Below are 21,417 nucleotides of genomic sequence, written 5' to 3' on the forward strand. Positions count from 1 at the left end.
TTCTGCACAGTGAAGCTTTACTTCAGTTTAAACCTTTTGTAAAAGGGCCCTGGATTTATGCTGAATCTTTTCATCTGATGCTACACGCGATTGCTAACACGCATAATACCCAAAATGTTGGATGTTGTCCTAAAAAACTTTCCATTTAGACTAATTAATGGCAACACATCTAAAGACAATTAGAGGAGTTGACATGGTTTAGTTAGTAATGGAACAACACATTTACAATTTCCAGTAAACCATCAGGCAGTGCTGTATTCATTGCATGCATGGATGGATAAACAGGTAGTGTGACTCACCAGAGAAGGGAAAAAGGCATGTGCCATGGTGAGTTTCTCTACCTTGTCTTGCAGAGAGAAGGTTCCATGAGCCCCAGCAGGCAAGAAGCAGTTCTGCACTCTCAGCTGGCCGAGGTTCGCCACAATGACCCTTGGTGAACGTGAGCTTTCCGGGATGAGAATAACCGGGGCGCCTGCCTGGATATCCAGCAGAACCCTTGACGCCCGCTGAGGATGGTCCCGCACCTGCAGGGAGAAACAGGAGACAGAGGGTAGCGATAATTGAGGACAGGGTTTAGAGGAAAGGTAGTGAGAGCAAGTGAAATGGATTGTCAGCAAAGAGAATAGATGTGGATCTCAAAGTATCATACAACAATCTATAAAAACTATGTTGGGTTAACTTTTAATAATGCATCATGCTCATGTATCATAGATATAATCAGCAGTACTTACAGCTTGGCCCTCCATTGCAGCCCTCTGCCTGCCTAGGACATCCTGTAGCTGGGTGAAGTGTTGAATGAAGGCCACCACCTCAGCCTGGAAGCGTTGGGTATGGACATACTGCACTGAGGCCATCTGCAGGGACACCTTGATGTCATATTCCCTCTCCAGGTAAGGATCAGGCTGGCCATATCTGAATGGACAAGAATACAAAGATGACAATCCTCCCATGTTCTAGAGTATCTTGCAGAGTATTTCTATGTTGAAAACACTGTGATATATACCTATGGATGTTGAAATTGAGGGCCTCCCCTCCTCGTGTGGTGAAGCGCTCGCGATAGAGATCCCCATGTGGGGTCAGGTCACTCAGGGACAAACTTCCTAAACTGCCTTGCAATGCCAGGTTACCATCTGAAACAGTGGACATAATATGATTACATTCAGCCTCAGATTATGAGTGGTTACAGGAGTCAACCTTTTCAAATAAAGGAATATGATTTTGTACAAAGGGTTTGTTTTATCTAAGGTGGCTGAATTTGAAGTTTTTAATACTTACCCAACATTTCCAGATGAGCTGATAATTTGGACACACTAGCCCTCGCAAGTTCATTGACTTTCTTGTTTAGTATAAGAGACAATGAATGAACCTAAGCATGAAAAACAGCAGATTTATTCATGAGACATTTAAAAGAAAAAATATTATTGTTGTTTTTTTACTACTATTGTGGTTTGTTTTAAAAGGTATAGTCAGTGACTCTCGAGAATGATTGTTCAATACACTTTTTGTCATATTCTCTCTTCTCATGTACACGTGCACGGGACGGGCGAAAGTGATTTGCTGCTTCTGTAAATGAACATGTAACTACAGCATACCAACTTGAATCATACTATTTATACAGCCTGGTTGTTGGTCCTACCTTAAGGTCCACTTTAGTGTTGACGACATCCGTTGCCTCCTCCTCATACAGAGGATGTCCTGGCACAGGTTGAGGTGACATAGTTGGCAGCTTCACTGCATGATTATTGGCTGTAGAGCCAATACCAAAGAAATCAAGGATAACCACCCAGGTCTGTAGTGTGATTAAAACGTCCAGGCAGTTAAAGTCAACATCCACACTTCGTCCCACACTGCCGTAGCGTGTTTTGAACTCTGGGTGGTTCTGGTCCACAAGCAACACATTGATATGAACTAATGATTCATCAAAGTCTGGTGGAGGCTGAGAGGATGGTGTATGGTGGGTAGGGGAGGGTGGTGGAGTGCTGGGACAGTCCGGGTCTTTCTTGGATTTGCGACTGCTAGCTGAAGGCGTGCTTGGATGCCTCTGGTAGAGCTGGAAGACATTCTTGGCCTCCTCTACGTGGGCAGGCAGTGAGCGGGGCATCTCTGGGTACAAGGCATTGGATGCTGATGGACAGCTTTGGGAAAGGTACTCCTTTGGACTAAAGGTGGAGGGCTTAGGAGCTCCACGGGACACCATCAGATGTTTGTATTTTGACTCAGGGTTCGGCTCCAGGAGGTCTTCCATGAGCAGCGAGCGAAGAGCCAACTGGACTGCCAGTAAGTGCGGATGGTCTTTGGTAAAGTCTCCCTCCAGGTCTTGGAAGCGCAGACTGACTAAGCCCTGGGACCCCTGGGTCAGGTCAGCACTGAGCTGGACCTGCAATTCTGCCACGTGTAAGGTGATTTTCAGCTGAGTGAATGAAGAAGACTCAACAGCAGGTTTGTGAGCTTGCAGAGGCGAAGGTGAGGAGAGTGATGAGTGGGAGAAGCTGATATGGGGAGGGTCCCTTGCAAACAGCCCTCCCTGGGGGTCAGGAAAGCGGTGTGGTCTGGTCGAGGAAGGAGTTGGTGGTGGGGGTGTAGGTGGTTGGCTGGGTGTGGCCCGTTGCTCCTCAATCAGGGACAAATTGTCCAGTGTCTGGAGTACTTGTTCATACACGGGCTTGCACAGGAACACCTATAACCAGACAGTGAAATATTGATACAATTATTAATCAGTCAAAATTTGATTTAAAGGCCCTGCACACCTGGATGCCTGCACAAGCCAAAGCTGGGTAGAGCTTCAACTTAAGCAGGTTGAAAATTGGTACCACTAGTTGAAAAAAAAAAAAAGAGTTTGGTCTGTACTGTGCTGAGAAGAGATTTACGTAGCCAAAATAATTTGTAACAGGTTTACCATGGTTATACACAGCCTTTAAACTCCCCAATCCAAGATCATGTTCTAAGCTGGTTGTCAGAAGGATGCTATATCTTACGTTACTTTGACTTGCTATGTACATTAATCATAGTGGAAATTCTCAAATAGTGTGTGGGGTCATATTAACTCAGAGACTTGCCTTTATTTGAAACAAGCATATATACGAGACATGTATTAATTCCTCAACATTACTATACAACAGAAAAAATGTCGTAATTTAATGTTGTAGATACTGTTTTCACTCAATAAATTTGTGGTCATTGGTAAATTAATGTAAGATATCCCATTTGCTTGGTGGAATTTATTTCATTCCTAGTACCTGTTTTTATACCAAACATCTGCAGGAAGCATTAATCCTCACCAACAGTAACATTAACAGCAATAGAAAGAGCAGGAAAGCAGAAAAAGTAGAATTAATTAGCAGATAAGGATGGTAATTTTGTTCAGAAGAGTGGTGAGTATCACTCAACTGTGTTGTTTTAGTACTTTAACTTGTGGGTCATTACAGTAAAAGCAATTCCCTCTTTATTTTTTATGAGGTATTCTTTGGGGACTGGTCTTTATTTGTTCAAGCTGGCCACTAATTCTATACATAAGTCACATAATAAAACTATTGATAGTAATTGAGAAATAGCCATCATTTGAATACTGGCTTATATGTGAGAATTTATAGTACTGAGACAGTGTATACCTGAACAGGGTTGACAAATTTTCCCTCAATTCTCAGTAGGCCTGTGCTCTTGCAGGTCTCCTCGGTGGTCAGGAAGATAAACTGATTATCTTCATCAATGGGAACTTTCTCCAGGGTGAACTGTATGGTGGTGTCTTTCAGTATATGGAAGGCTGGGGAAGAAAATAAATCATGTGAACTTGCTTCAGAAGCTGTGTATGAAATGTATGCTTGAATCATGTGCATTATCAAATAACTAGAATTTAGCAGCTATCCATCTAGTGAAAAGTCCTTAATCTTTAAAATCTGTAAAATTCTCACCTTTTCCCCGGCTGAGGGATTCAAAAAAGTCATGACGTGTTAACTGTGGTTCATCCTGATTGATGTTCCCATTGTGGGATGGTGACATGTTTCCAGCGTTATCGCCTTTAGGTGCCTTCTTCAAAACCAAATGGCTCAAGTTGAGTGAGTACAGACGGATATCCTTTACCAAGACCTGCAGCCTCTCTCCTTCAGAGTCTTGCCCAGTATCAAAATTGTGGATTTTTATGCTCCCCAAATGTCCCACCAATAGCTCAGGGTGTCCAGGTTTACGTGGGATGGACACAACTGGTGACTCAATGCTAATATCAAGAGTCAGCTTCACCAAGAATGTGTCTAAAGTGGATTCGGGTTCCTCCATGGGAATGTCCTCTTCATCCTCAAATGTATAAGCCCAGCTCTGACTCTGAGTTCGACTTCTGCGTGAGGGAGTTTCAAAGAGTGAAACCATACCACTGTATTCTGCAGTCTTGGTGGCTAGAACTGTTGACACTTTGGTGGCAGCACTTTTCAACATGGAGCGGAAATTGTCTTCTACCTCATTGGCAGACAGACTCAGTTCCTTCAGGAATTTGGCTGAGTGGTTGTAGTGCAAGGATGCCATTTGTAGTGTCAAGGAACACTCCCCCTGTGTCTTCTCCAAAAGGCGGAAATTTAAAGCTTCTGAGGGAGAATCCCCTGTGTCAGAAAGGAACGTCAATCCTCGAAGAGTTGAGGAGCTGTCCTCTACATTTCCAATGCTGACCACAAACTGGCTTCGGCCTCCTTCCTGGGTCAAGTCCACCAACTGCATAGCTCCGAGTGATCCATTGATGTCCAACCGACTGCCCATGGACACATTGACCTTGGTACCAGTGATACTGGCAGTGGCAATCTTCAACCCTTTCTTCTCAGCACCCAGGACAGTGCCAGTGGACACAGTCCGAAGAAGAAGCAGGTTAAGGCGGTGGATCTCCACAGTTAGCTCTTTGTTCTGGTCGTAAGTGGCCTGAAATGTCTCTCCCTCTTCCTCACTGTCAGGCTGAGTTGTATGTTGTTGTGCTGATGATGCCCAGGTGCTTTCTTCTTTGGGGAAAGACTTCTGGAGGAACTTGAGTAGCTCCACCATGGTCTCAGGGTTGAGAATAATGTCCAGATTATTGACCTGCATGCTTGTAACCTGAAGGGAGCTGTCCAGGTTCATAGAGGGGCAATCTGAGCTCACAAACTGGTACTCAAGCCTAATTAGGGCCTCCTGGTCTTTAAGATAGGAACTGAGGGGAGATAATCTATCCATCGGCATACCAGTGTATGACTCAGTATGGTGGCCCTGATGCTCAGGAGATCTGCCATCAGGTGACGTAGGGGAAGATGGCTGGCTCTCTCGGAGGCTGCCCGTGGGTATGTCAAAACTAAGATGTTTATGAGAGGCCACGAGGAGGTCGAAGTCTGAGCCATAGGTCTGCAAGGTGTCCACCAGCAGAAGACCATGGACAGTCAGCGAGACTTCAGCATCATAAGGCCGCTTGACGAAATGAGCATTTGTGCCAAATACCTTGAGAACAGATATGTAGCGGCCGTCACTCTCCACGCCGAGCTGCATGTAGTTAATGTTGAATTCAGCTAACAGTAGACGGGATTCCACCAGGACTTCACGTGTGTGCTGCTCTAAAGTCATCACGCTCTGTGTCAGGTTCTTGGCTGAACCTTGCAGCTTCCAAGAGCTGTCCTCCCTTTGAAAGATCTTGTCATGGCGGAGGGTGAGAGGGTCAGGAGACCTTATATTTGCGTCTTTCCCCAGGCTTTTGTCTCCTTCACTCACATCTGGACTGCTTAGCCTTGCTAGACAACTCCTAAGGGCAGTCATCTTCTCAAGGTTGATATGAACCTTGAGGTCTGGTAGTGTTCCTGACAGCACAGCCCCAGGGAGTTGGGGGTCTGACGTGTAACGCAGTCTTTGCTCTAGTTGCAGCAGCACATTAAACTTCTCCACCACATGCGTAGGCCCAACTTCACTCTCTTGAAGATGCTTCCAGTTGTCCTTATAGCGACCAACCATTATCTGTAGGTCCTTAAAAGACAAGGAGTATTTTTCATAAAGCTTTTTCCTGTAGGCCTCTGTACTTTCAGGGGATCTGAGGTTGGGAAGTTCATGGCTTTTGAGCCGTTCTTTCGAAGGCAGGTCTAGCTCAGGAGGTGGAGAATCTGGCGGAGTGGCAAGTGGCGTCTGGTATTCATCATCACTCATGTCTTCCCTTTCAGGTTGAGTAACTTTTGAGCTGGCCTTACAGTCATCTTCAAATAAAACATATATGAGATGAGTAATGGACTTATTTGGGTATTCTCACATTATTTTAGGTGAAATACTTAATGATATTACCTTGAGAGTTTGTGAGAAGAATCCTGCCTAAATCAATGACAACTAACATCGGGTCTCCTGACTGGAAGTCATCAGGAAAGATCACCTGGGGTGCACAGATGTCCAGTTTCATGGTCCAACGCTTGCTGTTTTCCTACAGAAGCGAGACAGTATTTAGAAATAATTCATCTACTATTCGTTCGTGTCATTATCCAATGAATCTCTCTTACAATAAATTCTCCCACGAGAAGCTGATCAATAGTTTGTCGGATCTCTGCCTTGGTCTGCATTTTCAATTTGTTGTACTGCCTCCTGGCAGCCTCTGCCACTCTCAACTCCAACTCTGACTGATAGCCAAAACCTAAGGAAGAAAAAAAAAAGTTAAAAATCTACAATGTTATTCTGATGCAATTATGAACGATCAAGGTTACATGACAAATATATATAATACTTGAAGTCTATATTATATCAATACTTGATGAAGTTCATTGCTGAGCTTGGAAATAGTTTGATAAGTGTTTGATTTAATTTAGTTGGACAGTCTATTAATCCATTTCTTCAGTTTATTTATTCATGCTCACATATCGCTAAACTGAGTGTATACATTTCCAGCCCATGATTTGTTTTTACAATGCAACCCATGAGGGGCTCTGTAGATTTTGGACACAACCCGGCCATACTCTTTAAGCCAAGAATATTAATCTTCAAGTAGAATAATTCCTTCCTTGACAATACCTTACAGCACTCGATCACACCTCATCTGTTTACCCATAAAACAACTTTGGATAAACTCTTGAATGAAACTTTATTTTCTCAGTATCCAATTTTAATATCTGCATAAGTTCAGTTAAGAATACATTTACTCTTTTATTGTACATTGACACTCATTACTACATTTATTTTGTGGCGTAACATTTTATTTGTGTCTTTTGATCTATTTAATATGATCTGCTTCTGCTTGTTTCTGCTTTTGATTTATTCAGCTTTGATTTTGACTGATTTATTTGCTTTTGACTGACTATGAACTTAACGACTTGGATTTGGACGTTTGTTTTTATTTAGCTCACAGAATATGTATAACGAATACATTTGCATATGCATAAATACATGTGATGATCATTAAAAGACAAGGGAAAATCCCTAATTGTGATCGTTTTACCTGGCAAATTTTTCTATCACCGAATGTAGGACCATGAAGGACCACTAAGGACCACTCAGTTCTAGGTTGCATTCAACAGGAACTCAGCCTGAGGCAGTCATCGTGTAGTGTGCTGTTCAGTTTTCTTTATCAGTGCTGTTTCTTATTCAGCCCTTACTTTATCTGTTTTATTTATTTGTAGAAATGACGCCAACAAGGAAAAAAATGCTAAAGCATGTTTTCTGCTGACTTACCTGAGGTGTGAACTCTTCCTTTATAGAAGAATTCCGTCACTTTTTTGATTGCTTGTGGGTTATAGATGATGTTCAGTGGACTCGTGTTCACTTCCAGTCTTCTCTCAAATTTACACCTCACAGGGTTACGCTCATAAATCATTTCAAACACTGGCGGTGACGAGCTCTCTGCAGTGGATCCTGACAACACAAAAAGAACACAAACAGGGTTTTCATTATGAGATAAACATTTCAGTGACACCTGATGGAGTATGGTGCATTGGCACTTGTGCTGCCTCATAAAGATAATTATTCCCCAACATGAACATGTAGACATTTGAAAAAAGTACTTTTACTTTTAGTTATTTTTGACAGAAGGTACAACATGTTGCATGTACAGTACAGAGATATTCAACTGAAGAGTCTGGAATTATCATTACACACAACTGGAAAACATTGGATAAGGTGAATATATTGATGATGCCTCCTATATGAGCCCCTAGTTTGAACCACATTATCACTCAAACCAACTGCCTTTTTACACACAGGAAAACAATGTGGTGGGTTACAAACTTACAAACATAACAGCTAACTTGCCTTAAAAACACTGCAGACCTGACTGTGATGGAAATCAATAAGGGTGATGGAAAAAGGGGGGGGGCAGAGCAGCACAACGCATGCCCTGTTTTGCACCCTCAATTCTGCTCACCACTTCAGTCCTCAACGTTATGTGTTATTATTGAACTATAAAAAGGATGAACACCTTTTATTTTGTGGACAGTTTAGAAATCTAATGTTTTCACATGACACATGATATTCAAAGGCACTAATACACTGCAGGTAAAACCTGAGGCTGATAAAGGAGTTTAGTGTGGAGCTGCTGCTATGCAGCGGTTCTGAGACATAACAAATGGACTATTTCTTTTAAATGTAGATGTTGTGATGAAAAAGCAACAGTAATAGTGTTGAGTATCTTTTAGAAATGAAAAATATTTATAGCTATGAAAAAGTAGTAAGCACAAGCATACAGTAAATAAAAACTTGAGTAGAAATACTCATAAACTGAAGAAAAAATCCCCTCTCCTAGATGAATCTATACCCAGTTATATACTGTAATGGCTTTAAGGTGCTTATAATATCATTTACTACTGTTTCAATCAAGCAAATATAATCATATTACTCAATATATAAATATAATTGTTTTAAAAACAGAAACCTTACCAGAGTTACCGGACTGCCCAGACGCTTGATGAGTGGTAACAACAACTTTGTCCTACAATTGATGTAAGCAACTTGATCAGCATGACAACATACAGCAGAAAGTATTGGCATATATCATATACTTCAGGGGCTGGAATACTGCCTGCGCTCCTTCTATTACTGCTTACCGTTTTGGGAGATACCAGAACAGGGAAGATGGTGCCTTGAGTGGTCAAGTCTCTCAGGAACAAACCACCCAGCTTAACAGACAGCAGGGACGACTCAGAACGAGGTAAAGACTCCAAAATCACCTTCACCCCTGTGGAACAGTCAAAGACAACTCAATCAAGGCAATAGTACACAAGCAAAGAACGTTTTTCTCTCCTGATAACGAATCTACAACATGAAAAGGCAACATACTCTTCTGCAGTATAATAGAATACAGTTCTTTACAATCGTTAAAAGGGAGGTAGACAGTGGAACATGTATCCATACACTGCTCTTACATACCTGAAAATTCCAGCTGGATGACCCCACTCTCATGCACTGTGTCTCCCCTCCGATCCTGGTGGAAGAGAGTGACTCCGCCCTTCTCCAGTAAGAACTCCAGCCGGGCGAACAGGTGATCTCGCCTGGTGAACGTGTTGAGAGTGTGAGAGTCCTCCAACGGGTCGAACAAGTCTTCTGTCTCTGCTGGAGAAGTGTACATCATCAGGGTTAGTGGTCATTATGGTATATTGTATTTGTTATATTGTACATTGTTTATCTGTTATATTATTATATTGTATTAAGATTTGTTTTCTTTTTCTTGTGCCCTAAAAGTCTCAGAAACCATAAGAGGTCCAATTCCCAAACTTTGCAGATGTTATATTTCTCACCGACTGAACAGATAAAAAAATGACACCGATTGGCCAGATCAATTTGCGACAAGATAGATTTTCTTTTTTCCCATTTTAAATTTGAGCTACTCCTTTGGCGCATGGCATATCTGGACAAAGCCGAAAAAAGAACCATTTCAGATTTTTGATATTCCATACCGTTTTAAAATTACATATTTTTGAACTTGTGTCTTTAGGATCAATTTTACAGAAACGCTCAAAAGTCAAAACTAGCTTAAGCTATTGTATCAAACTTGGTCCATGTGTTTGAATGCTAGGTCCGAGCTTTGCTGTGCAGTCCTGGGATATCCTGCCACTAAGAGGCACCGCAAATGCGAAAAGTTTATATATCATAATTGGCTTCATGGATTCTTACAAAATTCAGTTTGCCTGATCGAGGGTGACGACTCAGTCGATGTATAAGATTTGGTAATGACTGATTAGAGGGGGTCAAAAAAGGTTCAAGTTTTAAATCCCCAGGTGCTCAAGTCCTCCCTGAGTACAACGTAGCAGCTCATGTATGTGGTAATATTTTCAAGTGCATCCTGGATCATACTGATTTGCTCACAATCTGCTTGGACCAATCACTGCCACTTGTGGCTGTGTTTAGCTTTGTCATCTATATCAATATTATACTATGTGTTTTGCCTGTGCCTATATGAATAAGATTTCAACCATCATGTATTATAGCTGTGTCTTATTTCACCCATTTTAAGAATGAGCTAATTTAAAAGAATATGCCATCCAAATAAAACCAATCATTTAGTGGCAACTTCCACCAGAGTTTACAAAGAAACCAAACTCAGCATGATGACAGATGCTAAATGTCCAAACAGGAGTCAAGTCTCTCACCCAGAATATCCCAGGAGGACGGACTGGGAAGGAGCTCCTCTGGGACCCTATCTGGGTCCTGGGAATCTCCATACCAGCCACCCCAGCCCGGGAACCAAGACTGCAGGTACTGGATCATTCCAGAGCTCCCGCTCTTGGGGATGGATGTGGTGGGTGAACAGGGTGGTGGGTCACTGCTGGGCTCTCGCACATACTAGGAGAGGAGACAGAGAGAGAACACATTTAGGAGATCAGTGAAATTTTAGAATTGAATTCTTCTTACTGGTTTCTGCTTCTTTTGGACCAACACAGATCACTAAGCTGTTGAAACTTCTCTTTTAAAATGCCTGATGAAAGTCACTGGACCAAAACTTAGCTACTTGATGAATTTACCCCAAGTGCTGACAGTGTGCAGGAGTCGAATCTTTGTTTGGAAATTCTGTTTTAAAAAGTGTCGAGCACCTGTATGAGTGATCTGCTCTCACCTCTGCGATCTCTTCCTGCTTTCGAAACCAGTCGTGGACAATTTCTCTCAGACTCTGCACCTCTTCCAACGTTTGCTCCTCTTCCACTCGCTCCAGTTCGCACTAGTTGACCAAGACACATTTGAAGAACAGTTCAGTAATATGTGTTTGTAAGTATATTATCTCAAAAGCACATTGAGCTTATTTCCTCATTGAATTATTTAGTCAATAAAATGTCAAAAGTTGTAAAAAAAAAAAAAAAAAAAAGAAGCTCATCACGGTGTCACAGTTTGTTTTTTTTTTATTTGAGAAGCTGGAACCAGAGATTGTTTAGTATATTTGTCCTGCATTATAAAGATGCAGGGGGCTGCATTAGTCCTAACAGATTATTACATTTAAAGGTTTATCAGATGACAAAACACCACATAGACATGATTTTCAACTCCTTCAACTCTGGAAAGTTATCACAGTACCAAATATGTTATCTTTTGTTTCAAAATTCACAAGGTTCCCTTAAAAAAAAAAAAAAAAAAACAACATAGACCACCAGGAATATGAGCTTGCATTTAAGTGATTGGCCAGCACGTTGCCTTACCAGAACGTTCACAATGTGTTACACCAAAAGTTGAGCCTGGTTCAATTTTATTGCTGACTAATGGATAGTTGTTTATTTGCTGCTGCCCTCTGTGTTGGCACCTCTACCTACACTGTCTCTATTCAAATGAATGAGAGGCCTGCAATTTTTCATGACATGGCCATAAAGTGTAGTACCTCCTCCTGAGGACTCAGTGGGACTCCTTTGAGAGTTCTGAAGTACAGGCTGGTGTAGGTCTGGGCATCTCGTGCTCGCTTCAAGGCGAAATCCCAGCTGCCCCGCCTCCGCTGCTCCCTAATCTCATTTAGGTTGGCCTCAATGGCAAACATCCACCACTGTCGGCAGCTGGGGAAAAAACAATGTCACAGGCTTATATCTAATCTAGTTTGCACACATGAGATATGAAGGTGGAATGATGTAAGAGTGATAGAACAGAAAGGGGCATTCCTCATGAAATATTATGGGTGCAACCTGATTTTTACTTTCACTCCAGTGACTCATGCAACTCCATGAAATTAACTGTAGAGTAATATTATCATTATTGATCGTGACTGTGATGATTTTGCCTCATATTTTACCTTGTGGAGTATAATGTAGTCATCAGAACTGATAAAACTATAGTACAGTAAACATGAATGATCCTGTATGTCTGAACTTACTGCCCAGTAACAGGAACTTTGGGTCTCCACTTTCGGTAAAGCATCTCCCTCTCCCGGCGGTCCAGCTCTTTGAGGAAGGCTGTGATCTGCTCGTACTGGACCTGAGTCAGACACAGACACAGACACACACACACACACACACACACACACAATGAATTACTGTTCTGCTTGAATGCTCAGCTTGTGTCGAGCTGGTTTGGAGCCAGTGACCTGTGTTGAGACCGCTGAACCACAATATGTCAAGGTCACTTTTATTGCCTCCCTCTGGAGACAGCTGTTGTTGACACTAATGGACAACTAAACATTGACTGAATTCTACATCAAAAATATTGAAGTACTGAAGTCAGTGAGACAGTGAATAACCTAATGACCTGTAATACTTTATTATTACAATGTTTTTCTGGTGATCAGTGTGTCATAGTGCATTGGGAAAGGGAGAAGTGGCCTCTTATGCATTTAACACACAGTCAACAGCAGGAAGTCAGGGGAATAGAAATAATGCACCAACATTTCAAACTAAACGGATAAAAAAAAATGAAAGAGAAATCATGATCGACAAAGACATCTTTACTGAATTTTTCTAAAACCTGCTTGTACAGTAAATATTACACTACAATATTTGTCACCGCTTTCTCAATTTGAAATATTTTACAACTTCTTACAACATTTCATCTCCAGACTTAGTGACAGTCTGTGACTCCGTTTTGGTAGAATTTGAACAAATACTTGATAGTTACCTGATTATGCAAATTAAAAAATAACAAGAGAGTGACGCTCTTTATACCTGACCATTAGTTATAGTGAAGTAAAGTCTTTTCACACAAACCATGATGTGTTGCAAAAAGAATGAAGTCTCTTCAACCTTCTGTTTCTGACTACATTTTGAACTCACTAATAAACCTCACACACATTATGATCCAGCACTTCAAGTTTTAGCACTCCTAAATATGGAATGTCCTAGAACTGCATAGTTGCATCCAATCACGTGCAACAAATGTGTTTAATTGTTCCAATTTGATTTATGAGCATTTCTGTCAAATGAAACCTGGTGACACAAATCTGAAAATGTAGAACACACATGAAGGAGTATCCAGATAAAAAGGACAAACTTTAGTGCAGCTCAATCCAGATTTGTATATGTTAAAATTGGTAAAGTTTTAAATAAAGTTGAAAGCTGTAAAAAAAAAAATTACGGTTTCAGACATAATCCATCATCCCTTTACCTTCACACCAAACACTGTGTACAAAGAGATGCGTTCAGGTGTCCGTACAGACCTGTGACAGGCGTAAGGACATGGGTTCCAGCTGAACTTGGCCTTCGATGCGGGGCGTGTGTCTGGACCTCAGGGGCTCCTTGGAGGCGTTTCTTCTGAGCAGTACTGAGGCACACACTGGTTCAAAGATGTACTGATGCTCCCGGCTCTGCATGCACTGGGTCATCGCCTCCTGCGCGTTCCCAAAAACAACCAAACAAACTCACATGGAACGTTGTCTTTTAGCACCTTTTCTAAATCAGACGCCACAAAATGCTTCACAATAAAACATCAAAGAAAGACACTACAAAAAGAATGAATAAAATAGATATAGAAAATAAAAAGAAACCTAAATAAAATCACCCGAAACATTAAGGACTGAATGTCTCACCTGGATCTGATTTACAGGGAGTTTTCCCAGCATTTCACACTCTGTGTCCCAGTAGACGCTGAAATCTTCAATCTCTAGCTGCTTCTGCCGGAGGAGCTTCTGGACCTGCAAATAGAAAAAAAAGGGAATACTCGTTAGGCTCAAATCCAGAATCAACTATGGATACCAATTCACGGGCAGAGAGAAATATTATCATTTGGTCTCTGGGGCAACAGGAAGTCCTATAAATAATAAGGCTTGTCAGACCAAAAATGTAGGAGTCCTGTTGTTAACACTAAGAGTAATTCACACAACATTTTAGTGCTAAAAGTAGCTACTAAATCTTAGTTAGAGGAGGTCCAGAGGGGTCCATTTACATACACTTTAGTTACCAGGTTACTCTGAGAAATCTGAAGAGTAAGTCATCTGGTTACAGTCAAGTCAAGTCCATTTTATTTCTATGGTGTCAAATCATTCATGTTATCTCAGGGCACTTTTCATATAAAGCAGCTCCTATACTATACTCAATATTATTTACAGAGGTCCAACATTAACCCATGAGCAGCACTTGGTGACAACAGCAAGAAAAAAACCCACTCACCAACTGTACATAAGAATATGACAGAACCTGAGCCCTGTATATTACATTAAATACATCATCAACATGGACTTGGATAAATGGATGTTAGATTTTAAAAAAAAATGGAATTACCTCACCTGAAATCACTGGTCTAATCAACATTAAAAAATAAATGATATTTATCACAAACCAGACTGTAAATAATGACTAAACAGACACTGAAAAAGGAAAGGAGTGGTATGACAAGGACTGTAAATACTTGAAAGACAGCAGTCAAACTGAAAAAACACCAGACACAAAACACACACCTGAGACAGAATGATGTCGAAACACTGAGAGAACAAAGACGAAAGAAAAAACAGCATCATGGTTAGAAACTAAGAAAAACGGAGGAGTCCATTGATCTAAATCAGTTTTAAGTAAAGATGGAAAAACCTAGATTAACCCTTCACAGACTGTAAACAAAGCTGCCCACATGAGTTAAAATATCATGTTAAAATAGAAGGTAATGTGACCCCCCCAATTGTTTTGTACAGCAGTGCATCAGCCAAAAGGTGAACACACATCAGTGGGTATGGTGTTTATCAAATAATCCTAGCCAATCACATCACTGCTCTTATAGCTCTGAAACAGTTGAGCCAATCACAGTTAAACGTGACGACGACGACAACTCCATAAAAATGTCTGCATGGTTCACGACATGAACACAAACATACATCACCACAAATCTGCACCCCAAGACAGACGGACTAGTTTTTTCATCAGTTGGTTTCCATAGTAATGTAAAAAAAAAAAAAAAAAAAAAAAAAAGGAATCAAAACATTTAAATATATTTGGTGAAGTTGTTTATATGACTACAATGAGCTGAAGTAATTTCAGCAATAATTGTAATATAACCCTAACCCAAATATCTGAGGTGCTGTAATAAGGCTGAGATAGCATCATTATGCAGCTGACATCCAGCCAGGTGCTCCGACTGAAAACCTTCATGCACATTATCTTTATGAGGTGCATGAGTGTGATCAGAGTTTGATTAATGATGCTGAAGTTGATGTTGTAACTCTCTCTCTATATCTCTGCTTAACAAGTCAGGACTCCTCTTCCTTAACATTGACCCAGACAGGAGTGATTTAAGTTTAATCTGGACCCTATTTTCCCATCTTTTAGTGTCTAAGTGACTAATGGGGACAACAGTTTTTTTTTAATTGGTTCATTATTGAGCAAGAGTGTTTCAGCCAGCGGCCGCAAAACGGGCTGCAATGTAATCCTTTGTAATCCTTTTTAACCACCGACAGGCTCAGGTTATTATTATAAGTGTCTGACAGCATAATGGAAAGCTCCATGCAGAGAAATGAAATGTTTCTTCTTTACCTTTCACCTGATTTGATCCGTTTGTTACCGTGTCTAACCAAGTCTCGCTCAAGGAGACGGCTCATTCTAAAATCTTGCGAGAGTTGAGTGCTTAAAATCTGCTAAGTACTCAGCCAGGAAGAATTATTATATATTTGAATGTATGTGTATATGTATATATGTATAAATGTGTGTATGTAAGTGTAGGTATGGGTGTACATATGTGCATTTATTGTATACATATTAGTACTTATATGGTTAATTAGGAGTATTTTGGGAATACTTGGGAATAGTTTGATATGAACATATGTAAATGTATGTGTGCCCATACATACAATGTTAAAGTATGTGAACTAGAAAATCTCTTTTCTATTACATTTATTGAATTTGTCTTTATTGCTGAGACTGTTGTGTTTGTTTTCAATTTACAAAAAATCAATAAACAAAGCATTGAAAAAAAGAATTCAGCTAGGACAGAGCTGGAGATGAATGCTGAGAAGAGTTTGTTGTGTTGGAGAAGGTAAAACATCATTTAGTTCTTTCTATGTTTCTACAGCAACTAGATGAACAAATATGAAAGAGAAATCATGAGGTGTAATGTCACACACACTTGGATAATGAACACTTACCGCCTCTTTGGAGGGGTTCTGAGCAGAGACGTTGTAGATGCACACACCAAACGAAAAGGGTTTCTCTGGGTTGGAGAAGTCATCCTCAAATCTCAGGTGCACATCTTGGATATTCAGCTGCACAAAACAGCCAGAAAAAGTGAAGTCTGTTACTAAGAGTGGAATAACACAAAATATATGTATTGTTTCCAATATTGAGAATTAAGAAACATTTTGGATTTAAAATGATGGATGGCTTACCTCGATGTTTTCCACAATCCTGGTAACCACTGAGGCAGTGACTGAGTACCAGTAAGACTCTCCCCTCTGTTCACACTCACTCTGGAGGGAGAACAACACACACATCATCAGCAGCAGCAGCATCAGCATCATCAGCATCATCAGCATCATCATCATACATGCACATACAGTATAAAGGTCAATGAGGTTTGTTCTGTGTCTATGTGGTTTTTGTTGTTCAAATTTAAAGGGTTAAAATATGAAAATAAACGTATGAATAACTTGCACACATTCTTTTTTTTGTGGACCCAGCATCAAATTTCTGCTTTTAATCCATTTTGAGAGAATATATTAGAGGATTATGGTAAAAATGTCTAAGTGGTGTAACCATAAAAACTTTGTACCAAATAATTCAACTTGCTTAAAAACAGTAAATTGTCAATAAAACACCATATCAACTAGTTTGGCATGATCTTACATTATAACTTTTTATATTAAATAAAGGTAATGGAATACAATTGTTCTAAATATTACATTTACTCTGGGGAATCATGGAGATCAGGAAACATTTACTTTTTTTTTAATGAAGTCATTATTAGTATAAGTCCACTTAAATACACTGTAGGTGATAAAATATGTAATATCTATCATTCTTTGTGGTTACACCATTTGACATTTTCAGGAGCATTCAGTCTTACTTTTGGTAAAAAAATGCTACAAATGTCATTTCAAATGATATAAAACCAACAAAATACTAAATGTACATTTGAACAAACCTGATGCTGCTTTTAAATCTAGTTTAACAGATTTTTTAATTGCTCATCTTGCAGACACTTATTTGTCACTGACCCATAAACACAGTGTCTGTCAACATAGAAACAGAAAAATAAGTCAAATAATTATAAGATAAAAAAGCTCAGTAAAGCAGAAAGTTAAGTCAGATACGATAAAGTAAATGATTTCTCAGTGGAGTGTTTGCTGTCTTTAAATAGGATACCAGTGCTCTCTGCTGCCATTTAAACTATCAGTGTGTCAGCAGTGTTCACCAAATTAAATGTGAGAGCTTTTTAAAAAGTCTTCTCTTTATCTTATCTCTTACCTCTTTATCTTTCTCTCTATCTCTAAACAACATCACTAAATGTACCAACAGCTGAGATAAAGAAGTGTGGAAAAGTTTTTTTCTTCTAATGGATCAAATCTGTGGAACAACTTGTCTGACATGCAGCTCAACAGAAACATCTGAACACTATTTCATCTTAATCATTTTACTGAATCTCACTGAAATATTTCATTGTATTCATTTTATTTATTTTTTACACAGTTTTATTGTATTTAATGTTTTTTTAAGCGCCTTTTATTTTGTTAAAGGGCTTTGAGCTGCATGTATGAAAGATTATCATTATTATAATTATAAATAATAAAACACTTTTTTTATGTTGGAGCTGTTTGTTCTTGTAAGATTTAATAATTCAATGTTTATTTTTTGTTTTGAAGAATATTAGTTTGATTATAATATTAGTATGATTTTAGTTCATTTGAGTCATTTATTCTCTATTTTAGTCTAGCTGTTTGTGTTTTTTCTCCCTTTCTATTTGTATATACTTTGTTTTCTTTTTATTATAATTGGGTTTTCTTTTTTTAATTGTATGTTTTTATGTAAAGCACACTGACCTGCCCCTGTGTATGAAATGCACTATATAAATAAAGCTGCCATGCCTTTTGTTTTGAAGGTACTGGGCAGCTGGGGCACAGAGGATAGTATTTCTATAGGTAGGCAGGTTAAGGACCAGCGCACACTGAGAAAGGTATTTGATTTTTTACAAGGGCACGAGAGCCAGCAGACATCATTGTTCTTTGTCTCTGATTTTGAGTTGATGTATTTTCTTCATATTTTTTTTTTTATTTTATATACAAATTAAGGACAAATCACCTCTACACTTTATTCTAGTTCATTTAAGAAAGTGTGTAGTGGATGAGCTTCCTGTGTTTGCTGCTGGTCTGATGCTGCTGACTGAAACTCCACAAAAAAGGATTAAACAGCTTAATGCAGCACAATCCACTGAGGCACCAGACTCAGCTGTACTTCATAGATGTAAAACGTCTGCTGGCAGCCTGCATTACAACTAATGTTACTGTCTACAGCAGGAAACAGACTATATTCAACTGGAAATGTAGTCTAAGCCTTTCTGATACCTTGTAAGGGCTTATTTAATCTATTCATTATATGTAATATGTATCTATGTGAGGCTGTGATGCTCATAAGAGACCAGAAAAAGGATTTTGTTATTCTTTGATGATTACCATTAGTTGGAGAAATAAAAAAAAAAGGCACATTTTTTTAAAGTGTTGATGTTGATCCCCCTACTTTGAATTTGTCTTCTAGAGCCTTGAGGAGGCGTTTTTTGCGCTCCATCTCCTCCTCTCTCTCCTTCTCCCCGTCATACTCCTGCGACTGGGCGGGACCGATGATCAGGTTGAGCTGGGACATGGAAATGACCCATGGGTCACTGTGAGGTCGGTAAAAAGGGATCTGGAGAGTAATCTTTCCGATGAAGCCTGAAAAACAGTGAAGGACGACATGGAGCACATGAATGTAAAGACAGACTTTATACTTACAGTATATATACAAGTTAAGACTCCAGACATTTGAAATGAGCTGCACACATAACTGATGACCTCAGTGTAGCATTCACTGCAGCTGCACTATGGACACAAACCTGCTCCTTCAGTTAAAGTACAGCCTCTGACTGACATGTATTCTATATCCAATAAAGCTGAAAATGTATCATAAACTGTATTTAAGGTCCCCTGCATATATATATTTTTATTATATAGTTTTTTTAATGAATGTTATTTACTAAAAACAAGCAGACAGAGTAGAGTCTGCTTACAGAACATTTTCACCCTGCTTTGAATCAAATGATCAGGCTGAAATTACAGCTAAAGGTTTTTTCCATTCCTACCTTACCTTTTCTGACTTCAGCTAAATATAATCACCTCTAAAAATCACCTTACAATCATTTCCATCTGCTGTGCCTGTGAAGGCATGCATGAATAAGTATGAAGTATGCTGCTTCATCTTTCCATCGGGTCAATAGACAGGAAAGTCCTGATTAGTAGACAGGATGCAGCCTTTGAGACACTTTTCACACACTGAAGCTCTTCTGAAGAGGACATTTACATTTTATTTAGCAAGTACTGAAGCAGAAGGGAATGTTGCATCCAAGCGATGTCAGAGGAACCAGATGAACACAACAGCACTGTGTTATGCCCTGTTACATATTCGGAGTGTTTCTGTAACAAGTTCAACCAGATACAAGAGTGTAACAGAATGTACGGGTCTCATTATTGGAAGGGAGCCAAACTGTGTACACTGGGAATATAACCTGTGGACTTTGTTGAGAGAGAGAGAGAGAGAGAGAGAGAGAGAGAGAGAGAGAGAGATTGATTGTGTGTGTGTGTGTGTGTGTGTGTGTGTGTGTGTGTGTGTGTGTGTGTGTGTGTGTGTGTGTGTGTGTGTGTGTGTGTGTGTGTGTGTGTGTGTGTGTGTGTGTGTAATTTTTTTTTTTAATTAAAATTGTTATTTTTATTTATTTTTTATTTTTTTCCAGATTGGGGGATTATGTATTCACTTCATTTATTCAAATGTTCATGTTTAACGTCAATAAGAAAATCTCAATAAAAAAATGTTTAAAAAAAAACAAAAACAACCTCAGATACAAACAAATCAAACTCAATTAGAGTTAATGAAACTTCACTTAGTTCTAACTGCAAATGATGGTGGCCTAAGCTATTTTGCTAATGATAGGCTGAGACACTGTTCTTTTCACAAAGGGGTTGGGGGGGGGGGGGGGGGTCGACGCTGTCAGAAATACCTCATATCTCTGACTGCAGGTTAGGAGGCAGACAAGAATTATTTTCCCTATCAGCTGCTTCAAGACCTCACTGTTATCTCAGCTCCACAAAATGAAACAAGCTCCTAATGGTTGCTGATGAGTTGAGTTTGAGTTGCTTCAGTATGAATCTTGTGTCTCACCTGCTTTGACTTCAAACGGCAGGTCAAATTCTCGCAGGGCATCTTTCCTCAGAGGGAGGTTCTCCAGCTCCACCGCACCTGAGGAACAACAGGAAGCAGACAAACACTGATTTTTAAACCAAACTGGAGCCGTCTCACTTTCCCAGTAAATGCCTGAAGATTGAGGGTGTAGTTTGTTTGCTTTGGGCTGAATCAGTGGATTAGTTTGTTGCTGTGTTTCACACAGGCGAAGAAAATCCACCACTAATTCTCACCGTTACTAGTTCACCTGGCTACGTGCTACGGTTATATCACTGCACATGTGTACGGCAGCTCAGAAGGGACAGTATTCACTTTGTGGCAATATTTCCATTATTTAGAATGAGTGGGAGGAAATAAGAGCAAGAACATTACAGTAACATGTAAGTTGTGTGTGTTGGTCTGTTGCAGTGATGTAGATGTGATTAAAAGCCTGGATGTAGTTTAGAACTTGTATGTGAGCATTATGTTTGAGAAGCCACTTCAGTCAGCTGATGAAGGAGAAGGAAACTGATTTAGTTGTCCATCCAGGTAAACCCTCCATTCATGTTTACTATACAAAGCTCTTCCTCATCCTGTCATTATGCAAAGCACAGCTACATCATGCACAGTGTTTCCTGCTGTCGAGTTTGATCACATAAAAGGAAAAGTACCCGAGTTTGTTTCTGATCAGACCGAGGCAGAACTTCATCAAGTGTCACAGTCTGAAACTCTCATT

General features: G+C 39.8%; 1 protein-coding gene across 3 annotated transcripts in view; it reads right to left on the bottom strand.

Annotated features, from left to right (window-relative positions):
- vps13d (vacuolar protein sorting 13 homolog D) overlaps positions 1 to 21,417 on the bottom strand; it is a 66,305-nt gene that overhangs the window by 41,507 nt on the left and 3,381 nt on the right. For 2 of the 3 annotated variants that reach the window (XM_062426600.1, XM_062426598.1), the window contains exons 3-25: positions 20,682 to 20,759; positions 19,011 to 19,201; positions 16,667 to 16,747; positions 16,427 to 16,543; positions 13,889 to 13,993; positions 13,520 to 13,690; positions 12,245 to 12,345; positions 11,762 to 11,930; positions 11,012 to 11,113; positions 10,548 to 10,740; positions 9,328 to 9,510; positions 9,006 to 9,136; positions 8,839 to 8,890; positions 7,639 to 7,818; positions 6,477 to 6,607; positions 6,268 to 6,400; positions 3,909 to 6,182; positions 3,609 to 3,760; positions 1,637 to 2,677; positions 1,276 to 1,366; positions 1,004 to 1,130; positions 732 to 912; positions 342 to 524 (exon numbers count right to left, since the gene is read on the bottom strand). In XM_062426600.1, coding sequence (XP_062282584.1) covers positions 342 to 524; positions 732 to 912; positions 1,004 to 1,130; positions 1,276 to 1,366; positions 1,637 to 2,677; positions 3,609 to 3,760; positions 3,909 to 6,182; positions 6,268 to 6,400; positions 6,477 to 6,607; positions 7,639 to 7,818; positions 8,839 to 8,890; positions 9,006 to 9,136; positions 9,328 to 9,510; positions 10,548 to 10,740; positions 11,012 to 11,113; positions 11,762 to 11,930; positions 12,245 to 12,345; positions 13,520 to 13,690; positions 13,889 to 13,993; positions 16,427 to 16,543; positions 16,667 to 16,747; positions 19,011 to 19,201; positions 20,682 to 20,759 — 6,167 coding nt within the window. The remainder of the gene's footprint in view (positions 1 to 341; positions 525 to 731; positions 913 to 1,003; positions 1,131 to 1,275; positions 1,367 to 1,636; positions 2,678 to 3,608; positions 3,761 to 3,908; positions 6,183 to 6,267; positions 6,401 to 6,476; positions 6,608 to 7,638; positions 7,819 to 8,838; positions 8,891 to 9,005; positions 9,137 to 9,327; positions 9,511 to 10,547; positions 10,741 to 11,011; positions 11,114 to 11,761; positions 11,931 to 12,244; positions 12,346 to 13,519; positions 13,691 to 13,888; positions 13,994 to 16,426; positions 16,544 to 16,666; positions 16,748 to 19,010; positions 19,202 to 20,681; positions 20,760 to 21,417) is intronic. The other variant, XM_062426599.1, reaches the window with a different exon arrangement.

The sequence above is a fragment of the Scomber scombrus genome, chromosome 10 (assembly GCF_963691925.1).
Source record: "Scomber scombrus chromosome 10, fScoSco1.1, whole genome shotgun sequence".
Taxonomy (NCBI): domain Eukaryota; kingdom Metazoa; phylum Chordata; class Actinopteri; order Scombriformes; family Scombridae; genus Scomber; species Scomber scombrus.